Consider the following 15625-nt stretch of genomic DNA (forward strand, 5'->3'; position numbering starts at 1 on the left):
GTTCTCAGCTTGGACAAATCCCACTGAAGCATTTTGCTCTGGTAAAGGCTTGGCAGTAGTGCAGGCAAGTGGAGTTCCTAATCTGATGGTTTGAGGGTAGAGTTGGATGGGAGAGAAGAGCAGGCTTTCTTTCTTCCGAAGGACATCCTGCTGAGTTCAGGACACTGCACCTTCTTAACGGCCTCCACACTCGGCTGGCCCCACTCACATGGCCTGTCAGTGCATGCCTGCCCATTGCTCAGATCCACAGCTGCCATTACTGCATACATCAAGGCAGCAGCATGGGAACATGCCCCTCCAAGGCCAGCTTTGCATGTACAATGTGCCATCAGCACAGTTCCATCCTGTTGTACAGTAAGCCAAGAATGTGTTGGGGTCACATTCAGGCTTTGTCAATGATTTACCTGTAACAATGAAACCTGTCACTTAGCTAGCGTCACTTGTCACTTTGACTTTGTTGAAAAACGGTCTGTATTTGGGGGATGCGATCCTTACGGTGCTCTACCCTACATGTTTAAAACTACTGCCAAATTTGACATTTCCTGATAATTACATCTAGGTCTACCTTATATACGTACATATCCTGTAAACATTTATAGGACAGAAAGATTTCCCTAATCACAGGCATGTAGCTTAAACAAGTTGGTGGAAACACTATAAGAGTCACCTTTACCCAAGTAGATCTAGTTTATGTATCTAGGCAAGTCAGTTACAAACAAATTCTTATTTACCATGACTGCCTACTGGGGAACAGTGGGTTAACTACCTTGTTCAGGGGCAGAATGACAGATTTTTCTTTAGCTTGTCAGCTCGGGGGATTCAATCCAGAAACCTTTTGGTTACTGGCACAACGCACTAACCACTAGGCTACCTGCCGCCCCAGTTTAAGTATCTTATTTTTTTCCTCCGAGTTGAGGTGAGCCATTGCGACTACCTAGCTAGACTCGATTTCAGACATCAATGTGGCGGCCAACCCGGGATGAGAATGCTCATAACAATGGTATGACGTGACCGAATGACGTCGGTGCAGTCCATGAATAGGTCAGAGTGACTTACAGTCACTGTATTTAACTAAGGTATAAGTCAGAGTGACTTACAGTCATTGTATTTAACTAAGGTATAAGTCATTTAACTAAGGGATTCATGGGTTTCATCACAATATTGTTTTGAACGTTCGTTATGTACTCATGCCCAACTGAGCATTCTACTCAATGCATCATCAATGAGCGCTGATGAAGAGTTCATTGAAAGTGCATTACAGTGGCTTGGAAATACAATGCCATTCAAAAGGAGGCCAATGAATAGTAGGACAACATTTTGTCATAATTTTGATGTCGCCAAATGTACTTTAGATGCAGCATAACGTAGGCTAGCTAGTTGAGATTGAGAGGAGGCCACCAGATTTACCTAGCTATTGTTAACATTGCTATCTATTTTTGACAAACTTTGCTAGCTAATGACAACATTTTCATCTGTCTAAAGTAAATTTGACGACATGATAGTGCTGGAAAAGTTGTTTGATACTAAACATTTGACTACTTTATCAATGTCACCATATTTCTAGGCACTACAGTGAAATTTAGAATAAACAGTTGTTGGCCTTTGTCCAGAATGACTGGGCTTATCACAACTTTAGGGCACCACTATTTATTCTCTATATCTCTCTCTCTCGCTCTCTTCCTCTCTCTCTTCCCCCCCTCTCTCTCTCTCTTCCTCTCTCTCTTCCTCGCTCTCTTTTTCTCTCTCTATCTCTCTCTCTCTTCCTCTTTCTCTCTCTCTCTCTTCCTCTTCCTCTCTTCCCCTCTCTCTCTCTCTCTCACTCTCTCCCTTCCTCACAGCCAAGATTACACCAACAAACACATTTACATGTAAATCAACTCTCTGCTCGAACTGTCTGTACATTTTAGTGCAATGGGCTTCATGTTTTAATGTTCTGACATTTAAATTATATTTAGCATACGGTCTTATTCAGAGCAACTTACAGTCACTGAATTTAACTAAGGTATAGGTCAGAGAGACTTATAGCCACTGAATTTAACTAAGGTATAGGTCAGAGAGACTTACAGCCACTGTATTTAACTATGGAATATGTCAGAGTGACTTACAGTTACAGTATTTAACTAAGGTATAGGTCAGACAACCACTTAAAACAAGTACAGACCTCCACAAAAATCAGTTATCAGTGAAATCATTGCTGGTAAGAAAATACACGTATTAGAAGGTAAAGGGGTTATGTGTTATAAGGAAGGAAGTAGCTTTGAGCATATTTTTTCTCCACAATGAATATCGGTGTTCAGGTCTCAGGTTATGTGGTTTTATCAAACCACCTCCGGACTGGTTGGAACTATTCTCATGAGGTTCAGTTTTATTGCTAGAATTTGATACACTTGGACAAGATGCACTAACCCTTGTATTCAACCTGCTTCGTGTTGCTAACAAAAATATTGTGTATATTTTCTTTTACCTTTGCCAGTGGGTCTCTGTTGTGGGACTTTAGATCTGTGGTTAATGTGGTAGGCGGCCTTAGTTTTCCTTAGAAGTTCTTCATCCGCTACGAGCCATAGTGTGTTCAGACTAGCTACTTTATGAATGAACTTGGAACCATGGTGAGTGTACCGAGTGTAATACCTCCAGGACCAGGCTCTGTACAATGGGGTGACCGTGTCTTTACATCCCACAAAGCATGCCTTTGGAACTCCCTTCCTGACAATCTCAGGGCTGTTCAGACCGATGGAGCTTTTTAAAGGAGGCCTCCAGACTGATCTCAATCCGGTACGTACCCTTCCTCACATACTTTAAAAAAAAAAAGAGTTTTTCTAGTTTATCTTTTATTTCATGCACTTGGAGATTATTCTTGTATAATGAAAAGCTCATGACAAATGTAATAAACTATTATCATTACTGTTAGGGGTTGACTGATACAGTAGGTATGGTGTGTGTAGGTAGTTTTGAATGTTTGGGAATGTATGGTGAGTGTCATCCTAGTGCACATCATAAAAGACACCACAGTGGAAAACCTAATGAGATTATAAACAAACCCTGTTGCTATGGCTACGGAACAGGATACATATTTGTTGGGGCCTTGAGTTCTTCCTTGTTCTTCCTTTACTCCTGTATTTAAACAAGAGGACACCGTGTTAAGTAGACCGTGGTAAACTATAACTAATATAAAAATGGGGGATTTTTTTTTCGTCTTCTGTTGTACGCCTCCACTTCGTCGTGAGATGTGAAATGAATGAATTAAAATCAGGAGGAAGAGGAGGTTCAGCGGAATCTGCTGACGGAACAGCTACTAGTTCCTATTCCCAAACTTCTTCTGTAGATCTCAGATGATAGGACATGGGATTACATTAGTGGAAGAGTACATTGTGTTATAGAGAATCCTGCTTTGAGTATTAGGTCTGTGGGACATGGTGCATGCATATTTACTCAATATAAGCTTGTACAAGCTGGAATGGCTCACAGGAGCATACTTCCTGTTTCTGTAGCATTGTGTACAAGTACAAGCTTTGGATAGGACGCTACTCCATCACAGGGTCTTATCCATAATCGCCGTAATGCTGAGTGCCAAGTAGAGACGCATCAGGTCCCATTTTTACAGTCTTTGGTATTACTCAGCCAGGAATCACACTCCCATCCTTGCAATCTTAGTGCAGACACTCTAACCACAAGGCCACTGAGCTGGTTACTCAATATGCATAGCCTGAAGTTATTTTCCTCCCAAACTTCTCTTTGAAACTCCAGTGGTTCAATTATTCTGTTTTTGAAAACACAAAGACAAAAGACCGTGGGTAAGCCACATTCCAGATGAGAATGTAAAGTATGAAATTAAAGGTGTTTTTCTCAACAGGTGAGAAATTAAACACCCATTGTTCAGTTGCATTTAGAAGTTGAATGAATTCGACTGAAAGCCAAATTACTGGCTAATCGCATATCATGTTTTTGTATCAAGGGGAAAAATACACAACAGCCAAGCCAAAATAAGTGATCTAACTCTGTTCAGTTCCTGAGGCTAGCTGTGATGCAAACAACATAACACAACACAACATGAAAACAGCAAAAGGGGGGAAATATTGCTGAAGGCGTGACCAAACAATTCTCGAACAAACAACTCTTATTGTGTACCACAAAGTATGCAAGAATGTGTGGAGTGGTAAGGTGGAAGGTTTCTAATAGCTACCAAACTACGGGAGTTGCGTTACAAGCTTTCAACTGAATGAAGAGAGAAGTGATGCAGACAGGTAAAATAGATAGATAGTGCAAGGTGTTTACCTATGGACCAGACTAGATCAACAACAGACCAGACCAGAACAGACCAACACCAGACCACACCAACACCAGACTAGACCAACACCAGACCAACAACAAACCAGACCAACACCAGACTAGACCAGACCAACACCAGACTAGACCAGACCAACACCAGACTAGAACAGACCAACACCAGACCAGACCAACACCAGACCAGACCAACACCAGACTAGACCAGACCAACACCAGACTAGAACAGACCAACAACAGACCAACACCAGAACAGACCAGACCAACACCAGACCAGACCAACACCAGACCAGACCAGACCAACACCAGACTAGACCAGACAAACACCAGACCAGACCAACACTAGACCAGACCAACACCAGACCAACACCAGACCAGACCAACACCAGACCAGACTAGACCAGGCTAACAACAGACCAGACCAGACCAACACCAGACCAGACCAACACCAGACCAGACCAGACCAGGCTAACAACAGACCAGACCAGACCAACACCAGACCAGACCAACACCAGACCAGACCAGACCAACACCAGACCAGAACAACAACAGACCAGACCAACACCAGACCAGACCAGACCAACACCAGACCAGAACAACAACAGACCAGACCAGACCAACACCAGACCAGACCAACAACAGACCAGACCAGACCAACAACAGAACAGTAAATACTCCTGACCAGACAAACACCAGACCAGACGAACAACAGACCAGACCAACACCAGACCAGATGAACAACAGACCAGACCAGACCAACACCAGAACAGTAAATACTCCAGACCAGACCAACACCAGAACAGTAAATACTCCAAACCAGACCAACACCAGAACAGTAAATTCTCCAGCCCTACTGTAGGTAAAGACAGTATATTTATATTTCTAACTTGCTGCTTTATTCAGAAGCCCTGTGTCCCAAGGGTCTCCTCTGGCCTTTAACAAACCCCCATCAGACTAATCATCACTCATCTGAGATTACGTCCCAAATCACACCCTATTCCCTACATAGTGCACAACTTTAGACCAGAGTCCCAGAGTCCCATAGGGAATAGGGTACAATTTGGGACTGAACCTGAATCTGAAGACTTGTTATGAGAAATCCCCATTGGTGAGATCAAGGTAAAATATCATTACTGTTTAATAAGCAACAGAGGTGATCATTTCTCTTTAGCTTCTTTAAACATGACAGACTGGTCTGAAGAGATCTGAAGAGGTATAGAAGCATCAGAGATCATCAAGTTATCACTCAATATTGAAGAGAACATTGTATCATTGCTTGGCAGAGCATTGAGTTTGATTCGATGAGAGTTGCTCTAAATAAAAAAAAGCACATTGTGTGTGAGCGAGTGACTTGTTGGTGTAAGCCAAGGCATATTTAAACCAGAGATACGTTAGGCAGCCATCATTTCTTAAAAGCTCCAAAACACATTTTGAAGAAAATGCTAATTTAAGGCCAGGAAAATGAAGATTGTGTAACTTCCATTCATTATTAATGGCTGGATCTGCATGAAACATTAAGAACTGAACTGCATTACAGTTACAGCTTCCCCTCTCTGCTTCCATCTCTATTTCTACCTGCTGCCGCTGAGGCTGTGTACCAAATGGCACCCTATTCCCTATGAAGTGCACTACTTTTGACCAGAACCCCATGGGTCCTTTATAGGGAATAGGGTGCCATTTGGGACACAGAGCTGTTTTTTCTGATGAAGCCTGTAATCATGCATCTAAACCACTGCATTCATGCATTTTTGAAGAGTTTCACTGTTTCCATCACAACCAACCACACAAAGCAGAGGAATGGAGATATAGCTACTTCACTGTTGAATGATCACAGAGAGAAAAGAGCTCTCGCTCTGTTTTTGTCTTTCACTCACTTTCTCCTTTCTCTAGCTCTCTTTCTCACTCACTATTTCTCTCTTTTGCTCTCACAAACATTCTCTCTCTTTCTCTCTCTCTCTCTGTAGATTGCTTGTAAGTGTGCATTCAAAATGGATAAAGCAACAGTTGAGATAATAATGCATTTTTCTATATGTAGAATGATCTCCAACAGTTAACTCTGCAGTAGACCCCTAACACAACATCCAGTAGACATCCAGTAGAACCCTACCTCAACATACAGTAGAAATCCAGTAGAACCCTACCTCAACATCCAGTAGACATCAAGTAGAACCCTACCTCAACATCCAGTAGACATCCAGTAGAACTCTACCTCAACATCCAGTAGAACCCTACCTCAACATCTAGTAGAACCCTACCTCAACATCCAGTAGAACCCTACCTCAACATCCAGTAGACATGCAGTAGAACCCTACCTCAACATCCAGTAGACATTCAGTAGAACCCTACCTTGACATCCAGTAGACAAGCAGTAGAACTCTACCTCAACATCCAGTAGACATTCAGTAGAACCCTACCTCGACATCCAGTAGACATGCAGTCTAACCCTTCTATTACATCCAGTGGAACCCTACCTCAACATCCAGTAAACATGCAGTGGAACCCTACCTCGACATCCAGTAGAACCCTACCTCGATATCCGGTGGACATGCAGTAGAACCGTACCTCAACATCCAGGAGAACCCTACCTTGACATCCAGCAGACATGCAGTAAAACCCTATCTCGACATTCAGTAGAACCTTACCTCGACGTCCAGTAGACATTCAGTAGAACCCTACCTCAACATCCAGTAGACATGCAGTAGAACCTTACCTCAACATCCAGTAGACATGCAGTAGATCCCTACCTCAACATCCAGTAGACATGCAGTAGATCCCTACCTCAACATCCAGTAGACATGCAGTAGAACCCTACCGCAACATCGAGTAGACATCCAGTAGAACCCTACTTCGACATTCAGTAGACATGCAGTAGAACCCTACCTCGACATCCAGTAGACATGCAGTAGAACCCTACCTCGACATCCAGTAGACATCCAGTAGAACCCAACCTCAACATGCCGTAGAAATGCCGTAGAACCCTACCTCAAAATCCAGTAGAACCCTACCTCAACATCCAGTAGACATTCAGTAGAACCCTACCTCGACATCCAGTAGAAATGCAGAAGAACCCTACCTCGACATCCAGTAGACATGCAGTAGAACCCTACCTCGACATCAAGTAGACATGCAGTAGAACCCTACCTCGACATCCAGTAGACATCCAGTAGAATACTACCTCGACATCCAGTAGACATCCAGTAGAATACTACCTCGACATCCAGTTGACATGCAGTAGAACCCTACCTTGACATCCAGTAGACACCCAGCAGAACCATAACACGGCATCCAGTAGACATTCAGTAGAACACTACCTTGACATCCAGTAGAACCCTACCTCAACATCCAGTAGAACCCTACCTCAACATCTAGTAGACATGCGGTAGAACCCTACCTCGACATCCAGTAGACATGCAGTAGAACCTTACCTCAACATCCAGTGGGCATTCAGTAGAACCCTACCTCGACATCCAGTAGACATGCAGTAGAACCCTACCTCAACATCCAGTAGACAAGCAGTAGAACCCTACCTCAACATCCAGTAGACATTCAGTAGAACCCTACCTAGACATCCAGTAGACATCCAGTAGAACCCTACCTCGACATCCAGTAGACATCCAGTGGAACCCTACCTCGACATCCAGTAGAACCCTACCTCAACATCTAGTTGAACCATATCTCAACATCCAGTAGAACCCTACCTCAACATCCAGTAGACATGCGGTAGAACCCTACCTCGACATCCAGTAGACATGCAGTAGAACCATACCTCAACATCCAGTAGACAAGCAGTAGAACCCTACCTCAACATCCAGTAGACATTCAGTAGAACCCTACCTCAACATCCAGTAGACATCTAGTAGAACCCTAACACGACATCCAGTAGACATTCAGTAAAACACTACCTTGACATCCAGTATAACCCTACCTTGACATGAAGTAGACATCCAGTAGAACCCTACCTCAACATCCAGTAGAAACCTACCTCAACATCTAGTAAAACCCTACCTCAACATCCAGTAGAACCCTACCTCAACATCCAGTAGACATGCAGTAGAACCCTACCTCGACATCCGATAGACATGCAGTGGAACCCTACCTCGACATCCAGTAGATGTCCATTAGAACCCTATCTCAACATCCAGTAGAACCCTACCTCGACATCCAGTAGACATGCAGTGGAACCCTACCTCGACATCCGGTAGATATGCTGTGGAACCCTGCCTTGACATCCAGTAGACATGCAGTAGAACCCTACCTTGGCATCCAGTGGAACCCTACCTCGACATCCAGTAGATATGCAGTGGAACCCTGCCTTGACATCCAGTGGACATGCAGTAGAACCCTACCTCGACATCCAGTAGACATGCAGTAGAACCCTACCTCAACATCCAGTGGACATGCAGTAGAACCCTACCTCGACATCCAGTAGAACCCTACCTCGACATCCAGTAGACATGCGGTAGAACCCTACCTCAACATCCAGTGGACATGCAGTAGAACCCTACCTCGACATCCAGTAGACATCCAGTAGAACCCTACCTCGACATCCAGTAGACATCCAGTAGACATGCAGTAGAACCCTACCTCGAAATCCAGTAAACATCCAGTAGACATGCAGTAGAACCCTACCTCGAAATCCAGTAGACATCCAGTAGACATGCAGTAGAACCCTACCTCGAAATCCAGTAGACATGCTGTAGAACCCTACCTCGAAATCCAGTAGACATCCAGTAGACATGCAGTAGAACCCTTCCTCGAAATCCAGTAGACATGCTGTAGAACCCTACCTCGACATCCAGTGGACATGCTGTAGAACCCTACCTCGACATCCAGTAAACATCCAGCCCTGATTGAAAGTAGCTCAAAAGGACAAACTAAAGGGACTTAATTTGACTTCGTGTCTTTACTCGTCTTTATATGGCAGTCACATAATCCCAAACACCCCCTGTACAAGTGTTTCATTCATTGAGCCCTCCAGCCTATTCCCCCACACTGGATATGACATTTTCATGGGGAGCTGAGGGGCAATCTTTGGAGTCTGAGCTGGAGTCATCTGTGACTCAGCCGTCGTGTCCGGGGGAGACCGGGGAGAGAGGCTTTATCATAACAGAGACATGGTTGGTTCTAAATCTCTCCCTATTCCCTATTTAGTGCACCATAGGGATTTGGTCAAAAGGGGGATATCTAGTCAGCTGTACAACTGAATGCCATCAACTGAAATGTGTCTTCAACATTTAACCCAACCCCTCTGAATGAGAGAGGTGCGGGGGGGGGGGGGGGGGGGGGGGGGGCTGCCTTAATCAACATCCACATCTGCAGTGCACAGGGAACAGTGGGTTAACTGCCTTGCTCAGGGGAAGAACTACAGATTCGATCCAGCAACCTTTGGGTTACTGTCTCAACGATCTAACCACTAGGCTACATGCCATTTGTGACTCAGCTACAGAGTCATCGTGTCCCCCCCCCCCCCCTCCGAGTTTCTGGACAACATGATGAACTAAGCCGTATACATGGAATTCCACAAAGCATGTCGAATCGATTGGGGGACAGAAAGGCAAAGAATCCACTGCTGGGGCTATAATACATGTGTTGGTATGGGAACATAAATGTAAAATGGAATTAATCTTAACAATAATGTTGAAAATGAGGGCTAATATAGCCTCCGACTGAGAGGATTATAGTAGATGTCACGAGAAGGAGAAATCATTCATGAAAACTGGGGGCTAATTTCATCTGGGAAAAGAATCATAAACTGTATGGTTTTTGATTGTTATTCAAGACACTGAGACGACATTTTTGTTGAACATCTATAAACCATTTATTATCGAAATCAAGACTTTCCAGATACCCCACAGTTAAAGATCTGTGTACATTAATACCAATACTGACTCAAAAACTAGCCCCGATGTGACATCTGTAGCCGTGTTAACATTATAATACCAAGCGACTTAACATACAAATCCTGTGTGTATTTAGATAATCAATACATACATGAACAAATACGAGAACAAAATGATCAACATTTCATGTATAATCTACATAGATCTATTTGCATGCAACATTCCCACAGCGTACATGTTTTCCCATCCCACTAAGGCTGAAGGGTTGTCCTGAGGAAACCAACCAGTCTGTAAGATGTGGGGATGCATCATAAAATAGCACCCTATTCCTTATGTAGTGCACTACTTTTGACCAGGGTGCATAGGGCTTTGGTCTTAAGTAGTGCAATAAATAGGGAATAGGGTGCCATTTTGGGACATATCCTGTGAGAAAACAGAACAGAAGGATGTATGTCAGCACTAGGCTAGGCGCTAGCTATACAGTAATTTATATATTGAAGTCGCGTGTAGCCCCAACGGGGATTCAAACCCGTGTCCATTGACAGTCAAACCAACAACTTAACGGCTACACCAACAGGTCAAAATCTCTTGATGAGGTCACTAGGTGTTGGGTTAATGTCGCTACATTATACAGTTATAATGAGCGCATCTCCCCTGAGGCATGATTTGTGTCCTATACATGAATGTGTAATGTATAGTTCAATCAAAGGTTACTGTCTCTCTTCAAAGAAGCGATTATTCAGACATGACTTCTAATTGTCTCTCGCTATTATTAACTGGGCCAAACAATCCTGAGCCGATACGGCAAACGGGCCTAATCTGCAGACTCGTCATAGGTTTCATACCAAATGGTAACTTATTAACTTTATAGCGCAGAGCGATGAGGCCTGGTCAAAAGAAGTGCACTACGTAGGGAATAGGGAACCACGTAGACCAGAGCCATGCCTATAGTGGCCCGAGAGTACAGCTCCAATAACAAACAGAGGACGGTGTGATGAACCCATTTTAAGGCTGGAATACTGGAATATGATACATCTGTCTTACTGTGGAGAGTGGAGGTGAATCATTTACTGCTGCCGGGAAGCAGCACAGACCAGAGAAGAGACGTGGGCTGTATCCCAAATAGCACGCTGGTACTCTATGCCCTATCGGTCATGGTCAACAGCAGTGCTCCACAAAGGGGACAGGGAAACAGCAATGGTTCTGAATGAGAAACAGGAGCTGAGGCAGGTGGGTGCTGTGGTTAACGAAACAGATTTAGAGGCAGGTGGGTGCTGTGGTTAATGAATTAGGATTAGGGGCAGGTGGGTGCTGTGGTTAACGAAACAGATTTAGAGGCAGGTGGGTGCTGTGGTTAATAAATTAGGATTAGGGGCAGGTGGGTGCTGTGGTTAATGAATTAGGATTAGGGGCAGGTGGGTGCTGTGGTTAATAAATTAGGATTAGGGGCAGGTGGGTGCTGTGGTTAATGAATTAGGATTAGGGGCAGGTGGGTGTTGTGGTTAATGAATTAGGATTAGGGGCAGGTGGGTGCTGTGGTTAATGAATTAGGATTAGAGGCAGGTGGGTGCTGTGGTTAATGAATTAGGATTAGGGGCAGGTGGGTGTTGTGGTTAATAAATTAGGATTAGGGGCAGGTGGGTGCTGTGGTTAATGAATTAGGATTAGGGGCAGGTGGGTGCTGTGGTTAATGAATTAGGATTAGGGGCAGGTGGGTGTTGTGGTTAATAAATTAGGAGCAGAGGTAGGTGGGTATTGTGGTTAATGAATTCATGACTGGTGTTGACTACTAAGGCTGTTTCACCTGCTACTGTGACAATCATTACAGATGTATACCGTCTATCCACTAATAGAGAGACAACACAGTCTGTAAGGTTCACATGTCGATGTCCTTTTAGATAGCAGGAGTCTTTAAAATCTATTGGTTTACTGTGGTTCAGGTATACTCACATGATAATGTATGCAACTGCAGATGAATCCACGAAAACACTCGCTCACACGCATGCACGCTCGCACGCACACACACACACACACACACACACACACACACACACACACACACACACACACACACACACACACACACTCGTAGCCTTGTCTAAGGCTTCTAAACCCAAACGTTATTCTTGCATCACAAGGATTACCTCATGGGATTATGGTTAGGCGTGGGGTTCATATCACCCCAATTACACGCACACGCGCACACACACACACACACACACACACACACACACACACACACACACACACACACACACACACACACACACACACACACACACACACACACACACACACACACACACGTGCACACAGTTAACAATATAGTACTGCCATTTAGCAGATGCTTCTATCCAACAGGACTAACAGTCATGTGGTTGTATTTAAACACCAGGGGCTATTCCTTTTCATTTCCTGTCAATTCTGGAAGTACACTGAAATTCCTATTTGGAATTTGGTTCACTTTCTGAATCGACTTGAATTGAAATGGAATTGACCACATGCATCCCTGATCAATACATGATGAAAATACAGTACATTTTAAACACACACACACACACACACACACACACACACACACACACACACACACACACACACACACACACACACACACACACACACACACACACACACACACACACACACACACACACACACACACATACACACACACACCATAACTTACAATACATCTAGTACTCACGTTGAGCTGTAGCGTTTCCATCCACTGTCCAATGTTCTTGTATCCCGGGGAGCTGTTGTTGTCCATCTGGTACTGGAACAGATCATAACGTCCCGGTGCGTCTCCGTTCTTGTTGAACGTCACAGACGTCCCTGCACTTCCTGTATCGGGAATGACATCACAAACATTGTGTTGGTCATAATAGGCCGAAGAGCCAAGCTGAAGGAAAAATAGAGAGTTATTGGCAAGAGGAAAGGCTCAATGTGTGTCACAATGTGATGCACAATGTTAATATGTGTTTGTCTCTTGTCTTTCCACACCAAGTCCACCCCCTGGTGAAGGCATTTTAGTCAAATGGTTGGTCAAATAAATCTATCTATCTATCTATCTATCTATCTATCTATCTATCTATCTATCTATCTATCTATCTATCTATCTATCTATCTATCTATCTATCTATCTATCTATCTATCTATCTATCTATCTATCTATCTATCTATCTATCTATCTATCTATCTATCTATCTATCTATCTATCTATCTATCTATCTATCTATCTATCTATCTATCTATCTATCTATCTATCTATCTATCTATCTATCTGTCTGTCTGTCTGTCTGTCTGTCTGTCTGTCTGTCTGTCTGTCTGTCTGTCTGTCTGTCTGTCTGTCTGTCTGTCTGTCTGTCTGTCTGTCTGTCTGTCTGTCTGTCTGTCTGTCTGTCTGTCTGTCTGTCTGTCTGTCTGTCTGTCTGCCTGCCTGCCTGCCTGCACCAGGAGGTTTATTTCTTCTGTTCTCTTTATTACTAGAATCCCAAAACCCTAAAACCCAAGCGTTGTTTGTTGCTCTTAATCTCGTCTATCCCCATGCAGCAAAGAACTCCTTCAGCTCTATATTGAATCAGCGTACAACCTCAGGACAGGAGTGTGAACTACCTGGTAAAGCCTGTGCAGGTCTCTGCCTCAGGACAGGGTTATGAACTGAGCTGGTACGCCCAGATAGTGCAGATCTCTGCCTCACACAGGGATATGAACTGAGCTGGTACGCCCTGATAGTTTTCCGGTGTGTGTGTGTGTGTGTGTGTGTGTGTGTGTGTGTGTGTGTGTGTGTGTGTGTGTGTGTGTGTGTGTGTGTGTGTGTGCGTGTGTGCGTGTGTGCGAGGGAGTCGTCCAGGTTTGTGCTGCTTCTGTTTCCTGTTGTAGCATTATTACTATGTAGCCTCTGGCAGCTAGGATCACAGGGCTGCAGTAAACACATCAACAGTCTCCTCCTATACAGGGATGCAGTAAACACACCAACAGTCTCCTCCTATACAGGGATGCAGTAAACACACCAACAGTCTGTCCTATACAGGGCTGCAGTAAACACACCAACAGTCTGTCCTATACAGGGCTGCAGTAAACACACCAACAGTCTGTCCTATACAGGGCTGCAGTAAACACACCAACAGTCTGTCCTATACAGGGCTGCAGTAAACACACCAACAGTCTGTCCTATACAGGGCTGCAGTAAACACACCAACAGTCTGTCCTATACAGGGCTGCAGTTAACACACCAACAGTCTAACAACTACAGCTTTTTCTCCAACCCCAGAAAACTGATTAGTGAACAACTCCACAACACTGATTAGTGAACAACTCCACAACACTGATTAGTGAACAACTCCACAACACTGATTAGTGAACAACTCCACAACACTGATTAGTGAACAACTCCACAACACTGATTAGTGAACAACTCCACAACACGGATTAGTGAACAACTCCACAACACTGATTAGTGAACAACTCCACAACACTGATTAGTGAACAACTGCACAACAGAGCCTGTGAAACACCTACAGGAGCTGATAAACACTACAACAACAGTGTCTACAACTAAAGAGGTTCCTCAAAAACACAGGAACTGCTTCACATTACAGTAATCTACACCCCACCACCACATCTTAATTTTACAGTAGTCTACACTACCACCACATCTTAATATTACAGTAATCTACACAGCACCACCACATCTTCACATTACAGTAACCTACACCCCACCACCACATCTTAATTTTACAGTAGTCTACACTACCACCACATCTTAATATTACAGTAATCTACACAGCACCACCACATCTTCATATTACAGTAATCTACACAGCACCACCACATCTTCATATTAGAGTAATCTACACAGCACCACCACATCTTCATATTACAGTAGTCTACACTACCACCACATCTTCATATTACAGTAACCTACACTACCACCACATCTTCATATTACAGTAATCTACACAGCACCACCACATCTTCATATTATAGTAATCTACACAGCATCACCACGTCTTCATATTACAGTAATCTACACTACCACCATATCTTCATATTACAGTAGTCTACACACCACCACCACATCTTAATTTTACAGTAATCTACACTACCACCACATCTTAATATTACAGTAATCTACACAGCACCACCACATCTTCACATTACAGTAACCTACACCCCACCACCACATCTTAATTTTACAGTAGTCTACACTACCACCACATCTTAATATTACAGTAATCTACACAGCACCACCACATCTTCATATTACAGTAATCTACACAGCACCACCACATCTTCATATTAGAGTAATCTACACAGCACCACCACATCTTCATATTACAGTAGTCTACACTACCACCACATCTTCATATTACAGTAATCTACACTACCACCACATCTTCATATTACAGTAATCTACACAGCACCACCACATCTTCATATTATAGTAATCTACACAGCATCACCACGTCTTCATATTACAGTAATCTACACTACCACCA

At 43.6% G+C, this 15625-nt stretch overlaps 1 protein-coding gene across 1 annotated transcript in view; it reads right to left on the reverse strand.

The window, feature by feature from the left end:
• grm7 (glutamate metabotropic receptor 7) overlaps positions 1-15625 on the reverse strand; it is a 358641-nt gene that overhangs the window by 98334 nt on the left and 244682 nt on the right. The window contains exon 7 of the mRNA XM_045705724.2: positions 12829-12968. Within this exon, the coding sequence (XP_045561680.1) occupies positions 12829-12968 (140 nt within the window). The remainder of the gene's footprint in view (positions 1-12828; positions 12969-15625) is intronic.

Source organism: Salmo salar, chromosome 22, assembly GCF_965601325.2.
Source record: "Salmo salar chromosome 22, fSalSal1, whole genome shotgun sequence".
Classification (NCBI taxonomy): domain Eukaryota; kingdom Metazoa; phylum Chordata; class Actinopteri; order Salmoniformes; family Salmonidae; genus Salmo; species Salmo salar.